The sequence below is a fragment of the Agelaius tricolor genome, unplaced genomic scaffold (genome assembly GCF_023055355.1).
Source record: "Agelaius tricolor isolate 1412-34295 unplaced genomic scaffold, bAgeTri1.0.p SCAF_24, whole genome shotgun sequence".
NCBI classification, from domain to species: Eukaryota; Metazoa; Chordata; class Aves; order Passeriformes; family Icteridae; genus Agelaius; species Agelaius tricolor.
In genome coordinates, this window is record NW_027269284.1 from 9,673,234 (window position 1) to 9,681,658 (window position 8,425).

Below are 8,425 nucleotides of genomic sequence, written 5' to 3' on the forward strand. Positions count from 1 at the left end.
TGTTTTTGCAGTCTGTATTGGGATGCTCACTGGCAAAGTGCTTCAAAATATAGATTTGATTCTGTCTACAGTCTTGCTTCAGTTGCAGGGTTCAGCTGATGTCTGTTGCCTCTCCTCTGAAAGCAAATTCTGCCACTTCCCCACACAGACATTTTTCAGGTAAGGAAGCAAAAATTGCTGCCATTTTTGCTTCAGGCAAAAATACTATGGCACACTATTTGGGAGGATATTTAAATTTATTTTAGAGTAATATAAATATATTGGTACAAAATCCTTATGGTGTCATAGAAAATAAATCTGTGTGGTCTGGATGAGATGGCTCACTAGCACACAAAACTGCACAGAATCCTCCATGCTGAAAAAAACCAGAAAAGGTGTTTGGGATTGTTTTGTTGTTTTAACCAAGGAAGAACCAACAAGGGTTGGTTCTGCAAGCCCTGCAGCAACCACACAGCTGAGGGTACCAAAAAGGCTCAAAGGTAGTGCCAGTGAGACCTGTCCAGCTGTGCTGGCACATGTGTGGATTTGGGATGCATCCCAGAGATGCTGGTGTATTAAAACAGCCTCAGGCTGATTCATGGTTCCAGCAGCCCTTATTCTCGTGCAGCTTCTGCATTGGTATGGATATTGAACCTTTTGGCTAAGAAAAGAATTTTAAAACCAGAGAAAGGGAGAAACTACTCAGTGTGAGTTAGTGGGAGTCATCAAACCCAGGCTGTTCCACAAATGAGAAGAAATTAGCATTCAGGATAGGGAATAAGCTCAGTAGGGTTTATTTTTACAGTCCAGCATGCTTGCAAACTTCACAGCAGTACATGGAAGGAGTGAAGGGATCCATATCACTGGCATATGGAGCACATGCAAAGACAGCTTTTGTGAGTAGTTGACAGCTATTTGGCTGCATTCTGCTCAAAATATTTGTGACAGCAGCCAGTCAGAGCTGCCACGAAGATGACAAATTCTTTGAAGTCCACTTGGGAATCTCCATTTTCATCCAGGTTCTTGAAGACTTTGTCAATAGCATTCTTGTCCTTCCCAGTCTGCAAAAGAAAAAGAGCAGGTTTAGGTGAGAGGATGCACAACCCCAATGCAGCAACTTCTCCAGACAAGGTCCTTGGTTGGGCTCTGGGCACTTGGTAAGGTGCCATGTGCTCCCACTGTCTGCACAGCAGCAGTGAGTACCAAAAGCATTTTTCTCTGGGTTTATTACACCTGAGAGCTGCAGTCAAGTACTGTCACAGAGAGGCATGGTTGCTACATTTAAAACAACATTTATCACCATTAAAACTGTGTAGCACCAAGCACTGAGGTACAATACTCAGATGAATTAAATGCTATGAGTTCCCCATCCATTCCCCTGGAAAGGCTCAGCTGGAGCACAAGCAGTTTGCAGTTTTGTAAAAAGATGCTTTCCTGGGGCAAATGTAAAATTTAAACTTCATTGAATACTTCCACCCTAGAAAATATGCCAACCACCTCAAAAGTGCTTTGAGTGCTGCCACTGGCCTTATGGCTCAGCAGAAGCTGCTCACAGGAGCTGGTGGCTGGGAAGGTGCCTCCTGAAGCCTGTGGGATTCTGAGCTTGAGTTACCACAGCAAATCTTCTTCTAAGTTGTCATTATTCTTCTGAGTTGCCATTATTCTGATGGAATGACTGAGCAGTGTCATCAGTCACAGCCAGCATGGCTTCATGAGAGGGAAGTCCTGCTTAGCAAACCTGATTCCCTTTTATGATAAAGTAACCCCCTTAGCTGATCAAGGGAAGCCAGTTGATGTCTTCTTTTTGGATTTCAGTAAAGCTTTCAATACTGTCTCTCACAGGATCCTTCTGCACAAAATGTCCAGCACACAGCTGGATCAACACATGATGGGATGGCTGAGCAACTCATGGTTCATGGCTGGGGCATGATGAGGGGACATCAGACCGGGGACCTGTCACTAGTGGGGTTCCACAGAGCTCCATCCTTGTCCCTGTGCTCTTCAACATCTTCATAAATGACTTGGACATGGGACTGGAAGGGATATTGAGCAAGTTTGCAGATGATTCAAAACTGAGAGGAGCTGCTGGCTCTGTTGATGGCAGGGAGGCCTTGCGGAGACACCTCAACAAATGAGAGGGCTGGGCAATCACCAACCATATGAAAGGAACAAAGAAAAGTTCTGAATTCTGTACCTGGGATGGGACAACCCTGGATGGGTGAAGGGCCTTGAGGGGAAGCTCTGTGAGGCGTGACTGCGGTCACTGGGTCTGGTCAGCCTGGAGGAGACTGAGGGGAGGCCTCAGTGCAGTTACAAACTCCTCGTGAGGGGAGGAGGAAGGGCAGACACTGATCTCTGCTCTGTGGTGACACTGACAGGAGCCCAGGGAATGGCCTGAAGCTGTGTCAGGGAGGTTTAGGTTGGATATCAGGAAAAGGTTCTTCCCCAGAGGGTGGTGGGGCACTGGAACAGCTCCCAGGGAAGGGGCCACAGCACAGCCTGACAGAGCTCAAGAAGCGTTTGGCCAATGCTCTTGTGCCCACAGGGTGAAACTCGGGGTGTCCTGTGTAGGGCCAGAGCTTCGACCCAATGATCTTTGTGAGTCCCTTCCAACTCAACATATTTGTGCTTCTGTATTTTGTGCTTCTGTGACTCTCTGAACCACTACATTTCAAGACTGATATTAAGAAACGCATAATCAAATTTAAAAGCGTTTGTTTGTTTGTGGTTTTTGATTTTGTTTTTTTTTTTTTTCATTATGCCAAAATATATTAAAAAGTAAAGAAGCTTACAGGAAGATTTTTTGGTGCTGGTAATTTACAGGGATTTTCGGAGTTGCAATTTTAATATTCAGCAGGAGATGGCAGTACAGACCTGTTAAATCTAGGAAACAATCGTGGGGCTTTCACAGAAAATGGAAAAAACCCTGATATAATACTAGAAAGAAATGATAACAACTTCTGAAAATTTTCCACCAATTTAAAACTATTAATACCCGAATTTAAATCTGAAGGCATTTTTTGATCATGTTCTAATTAACAAAATTTTTCATCCTGTAATTTAATGTTTCACTTTAAATGCAGACCTTTTAAAATCACTAAAAATGGAACAATTTCCTTAGATTTGACAGATTAATTCATGTGGAATGTTTAATTAATTTTCAATTCGTAAATTACATGGGTTTAATTTTATAAATGAATATTTCAAATCATTTAGTGCACTATATGAACAAGTTGTAGCATGTGAATTACTTCTGAGATGCAAAAATGGAAATTGTTTTTTGGAAATTCTTTATAACTGAGTCCAGTCCTTCAGTCCTGTGATATTTATGCCTGATTGACTCAAGACCTTTCCAGGAAGTTGTGATCTGTGTCAGCTATAACCAGTTCTAAGGCCATAAGCAAACACAAGAAATTAGAAAACACTGTTCCCTAGATTTTCTAGCAAATGAAAAAATACAGATATAAATGGCAGGGAAATGCCGGTAGAACTTTTTTTCTGAAGTCAGACTTATATTCTCAGTTTTTTTCCTTGCAATTATCAGTTTGGCAAAACAGGAACAAGGAATATTATTGGTTTAAATTTGTTTAAAATATTGGCATAAAAATGTGGGGGGAGTGGGTTGTTTTCAGTTTTTTTGGTTTTGTTTTTGTTTTTTCTAGAAGATGTAAAGCAGGAAAGGGAGATAGAGACTGGAATATAAGAGGACCATTAGCTAATTATCTTCCTTGAAAATTCCAGTTTTTGCACCAGTTGCAGGAAATAGCTAGAGCCAGTTAGAGCAGCTGTGGGGAACTGGGAGAAGAGGGGCCAGGCCACCAGACACAGGACAGACCTGTGAGCACCATCCCATTTGCTATCTGCTTACTGCAGTGCCTCCCCAGCCTTATTTACACCAAATGCCAGTGTCTGGGATTTCCATGCCATCCCAGAATTGTGGTTTTGTTGTTGGTTTAGTTTCTCTTTACATGGAAGTGCTGTGGGTACCACACAGCTCCATGTTCAGGAGCAGGACTCTTCTGTGATGCTGTTGGGTCTTGAGTACTCATCTGTCTCACACAGATTTATCAGAATCATTGGAATATATCCCCCTGAGCCACCCAGGTCCTCATTCTGAATATTGCATCTCTTTAATTTGTGAGACATAACTCCAGCAGGTGTGGATTTCATGTGGTGAATTAAGTTTACATGGAAAGATACTGAATTGTATGAAGTGCCCTGGCTGCAGTGCCCTGAAATAGTTGTTATAAAACTGAACAATGCTGGATATAAAAAACTGAGATCCTCACAAGGAGCATTTGGTTCTAGACTTTTGCCATTTCAAACAGCAACAAACCAGTAACATTTAGAACAGTAACAAAACAGTACAAATATTACTCCAATGTGGAAAGAACAATGTATTTAAAAGTCTTTTCTGGATTTTTAGTGAAGGGAAACAAATTTTAAAAAAACAATTGAAAGTCTCTCCCTGGTGGCTAAAGCTTTTACTAGAACATATTAAGCACTTTGAATACCTACTGAAATGCACTTTATGATTACATACAAATCTATGTTGTACAATATATATCCAGGTCTTTCTTTTGCTGTTAAAGACAAATGCCAAACAGTTTGCTTTGAGTTAATCTGTTGTTCTGGTTTATGCATCATTTTGATGAGCATACTGAGTATGCAGTATAAATACCTAGAGAAGATAAATGTATAAATATTTAGAGAGATTCCTCATCTGCAATCAAGATCCTCAACTGCTGACAGCACAACTAGCTTCACAGAAGTTGTGACATGAAGTGAAATGATAAATCCAAGGATAAACAGAAGTAAGTGAATTCTGAAGTTGAAACCAAATCTCTTTCAAATCCATTGTCCTGATATCTCAAGAGATGAATTTAGCAAACAGGGAATTGCCTTGCATATTAAACCAGTGTTACAGAGTTTGTGCAAAACCTTTTTTAAATTTCATATTTTCCTACAATCCATGGCATATTTTTGGGTATAATATTCCTAAAACATACTAAAAACAGTATCTGCAGGCTGCTCTTGCACCTGCGACACAGAAACGGTGCCGCGCTGTTCTCTTACCGCGAGGAAATTTGGGAGCTCCTTTTCCAGCAGAGTCTTTAGTTCTGCTTTGCTGAGGGTTTGCCTGTTGCCATCAGTCCTTGCATACTGGTCAAAGACAGCAATGATCATTCCCATTGCAGTTTCCAGCTGAGACATGTTGCTTCTGGAGCCTGGCTTTCTCCTGAGCAGGCACAGCCCCAGGGCTCTCTTGAGGATGGAGCCTGCTCTGCTTCTGGGCTTCTTTATGCATCTGCCCCCTCCAATCAGTGGCTGCACCCCCAGGGGACAGCTCTCCATTAGCAAACACCTGTATCTGGAGTACACACCTCCATGCCAACACCTTTGCAAAACTAAAGGTTTATTGTCCTGGTGTGACTGGTACAACCAGTTGCTCACCAGTAGAAACCAGCCTCTCCTTCAAGGTACACACTGTGACTAACACACAAAAAACAGATTTTGTTATTGGCTGTTTGCTCAAGATTTGTTCTTTCAGATATCCCTTGGTAGCAGAGTGTTGGCAGCCCAGTTTTGGTGCAGTATCAGCCTCCTCTTCAGGAGGAAGATGAGCATCTCACCTCCCCTCACCACCAGTTAGGGACTGTGAGGGGCTGCAGGCTTGGACTGCCCTCCTGCCACACTGAGGATCTTGTTACAAACCACATAAATCACTAGCACACATTTGGGGTGGGATTCTCTGGATGGAAAGCAGAGATCTGCCATGCAGACAGCCAGCACAGTCCTCCTGGACTTGTGCTCAGTCCATAGGGGATGTCTCAAACAGGTCTTAAGAGCCAGCATCTCTCCACAGGCAGCAAAAGGAGCCCTGCATCTGCCCAGGGCCAGCAAAAGGAGCCTTGCAGAGCTGCTCCACAAAAAACTTGCTCAGGTAGAGATATCTGACTGAAGCAATAAATGTGATAGAGGGATGGAGGGCTTTGCAGAGGGACTTGGAAGGGTTGGATGGATGGGCAGAATCGAATGGGATGAAGTTCAGTAAGTCCAAGTGCCGAGTCCTGCACTTTGGCCACAATCACCCCTGCAGCATTATAGGCTGGGGACGGTGTGGCTGGACAGTGCTCAGGAGGAAAGGGACCTGGGCGTGCTGGTTGACAGTCGGCTGAACATGAGCCAGCAGTGTGCCCAGGTGGCCAAGAAGGCCAAGGGCATCCTGGCCTGGATCAGGAATAGTGTGGCCAGCAGGAGCAGGGAGGTCATTCTGCCCCTGTACTCGTCACTGGTGAGGCCACACTTTGAGTATTGCGTCCAGTTCTGGGCCCCTCAGTTTAGGAGGGACGTTGAGATGCTTGAGCGTGTCCAAAGGAGAACAACGAGGCTGGAGAGGGGCTTGGAACACAAGCCGTATGAAGAATGACTGAGGGAGCTGGGGTTGTTCAGCCTGGAGAAAAGGAGACTCAGAGGTGACCTTGTCACTCTCTTCAGCTTCCTGAAGGGTGACTGTGGTGAGCTGGGGGTCGGTCTCTTTCTCCGGGCAACAACAGACAGAACAAGAGGACACAGTCTCAAGCTGCGCCACGGGAGATACAGGCTAGAATTAAGGAGGAAGTTTTTCACAGAAAGAGTGGTCAAATACTGGAACCATCTACCCAGGGAGGTGGTGGAGTCTCCATCCCTCAGTGTGTTTAAAAAAAGACTGGATGTGGCACTTGGTGCCATGATCTAGCTGAGGTGTTAGAACATGGGTTGGACTCGATGATCTTAAAGGGCTCTTCCAACCTAGAAATTCTGTGATTCTGTGATACTTGAGCAAACAGCCAGTATCAAAATCCATCTTCATCTGCAGTAAGATAACTTGCTATTTACTTTATGCAGTACAGATTTTGCAATAAAATGACTTTTACTGAAAACAAAAGGTCACTCTCAAGTCTTGTGTCCCCCTGTGGCCTTTGATGGACTTTGTGGCTTGCCTGTAAACCAAGGTCCTGCATCATTAGACACCAAACAGGCTGGGCTCACACCTACCCAGAGCAGAGCTGCTCGAGGGTCTGTGCTGGGAGCTGGGAGGCACCTGGACAGTGGGAACACAACTGGAGGAGGCTCACCAGCTACAGCCATGCTGAGTTTTGAACAAGTTCTGCTTTCTGGCCAAGAACAGGGTAACTTGGTCTCTGTCAGCTCCAGGTGCCTACACAGAATGGACACACTCTGAGCAATTTATTTGGGGGAACCCATCAAAACTAGGCCATTCACTATTCATTCACTCTTCATTGTGCATGAATAATGCTGATGGACCCCAGGGTGCAGTGTTCTCTGTAGAAGACCCTGACTGTGGATTCCCAAAATTAAACCTGAGTTTGGATGTCTTTGGACATCCTTGAAGATGCTTGCAGGTAACTTTCCACTCACAATATGCTAGAGAAGGGTTAGAAAAAATAGGTTTTAATTAAGCAAAACTAAAAATTGAACTCCTTTCTCTCAAATGCCTATAGCCACCTGTTCTCCAGGCAAAATCTGTCCTCTAACATCAACAATATCTCAGAGCAAGACTACACATCCTGTATATGTAGAAATCTAGAACTGTTCTGAAAGAATACCTCTGTGATTTTCCATCTTACATTTTCCAACAAGTGATTTTGCATTTCCCAAAAATCACAGCAGCACCTCAGGCTGTATACTTTACCCAAACAGTTTCATGAGAATTATTTGTTCCTGACTTCAACCTTATGACATAGTTGCAACTGATTTGCATTACAGGGATAAGGGTTTTAAGTGAAGTTTCAAATTTTTACATTGAAGTGCATGTTGAAATCTGTGGGGTTTCTTCTTCAGAAGAAACAAGAATAAAGCAAACAACTGGCCCATGTCAGCTATGAACATGATCTGGTCTTTGCACACACCCACACAGTGGCTCTCTCTGTTCTGTCAAGTGCCAGGAACTTTTCTTTGTCCTTTTCTGACATGTGTCTGCAACATGAATATTAAACATGGCCAGTAAAGAAAAATAAATTTCTGCATCTAAAGGGAAAAAAAAAAATTAAAATGTGTATTTTATGCATTTTTATGACTTTGAATCATGAACATCAGTGTTAGTTATACAGAAGGAAGAAAGGGCAGAGAGGGAGATCAGCTTCAGTCAACAGGATGTGTCAGTATGTCCACAACTCTCCCATGTAACGTGGCAAGAAGGTGTTCTCACACATTTTCCTCTGCAAACATGGGTGACTCACAGTTTTTGATGATATGGCTGCAAAAGTGCTAAAACACAGAATAAACCACAGAGCTTGAACTTCTACTAACAGAAAGGTCACCATGGTAGTGCTGCCTGGTTGGGTTTGTTTATTTTTGATGTGCATTTATCTGAATTCATGCATGTACACACACATCAGTACTGCTCAGAGTTTTCAATTCACACTTTCTGTACTGTTTAAAT

At 43.3% G+C, this 8,425-nt stretch overlaps 1 protein-coding gene across 1 annotated transcript; it reads right to left on the bottom strand.

Annotated features, from left to right (window-relative positions):
* Positions 1–890: 890 nt before the first annotated feature.
* Positions 891–5,193, bottom strand: S100P (S100 calcium binding protein P). The gene is made up of 2 exons (XM_071447305.1): positions 5,056–5,193; positions 891–1,040 (listed from the first exon to the last, which is right to left on the bottom strand). The coding sequence occupies exons 1-2, from the start codon at positions 5,191–5,193 to the stop codon at positions 891–893; spliced, it is 288 nt and encodes a 95-aa protein (XP_071303406.1).
* Between the last annotated feature and the right edge of the window lie 3,232 nt (positions 5,194–8,425).

What these genes read in the sequence shown, in the direction of transcription:
- S100P (XM_071447305.1), bottom strand. Translation starts at nt 5,193, where the DNA reads ATGTCTCAGCTGGAAACTGCAATGGGAATGATCATTGCTGTCTTTGAC. An exon ending in AGCTCCCAAATTTCCTCGCG is followed by an intron (nt 1,041 to 5,055) that starts GTAAGAGAACAG and finishes TTTCTTTTGCAG; the next exon opens with ACTGGGAAGGACAAGAATGC.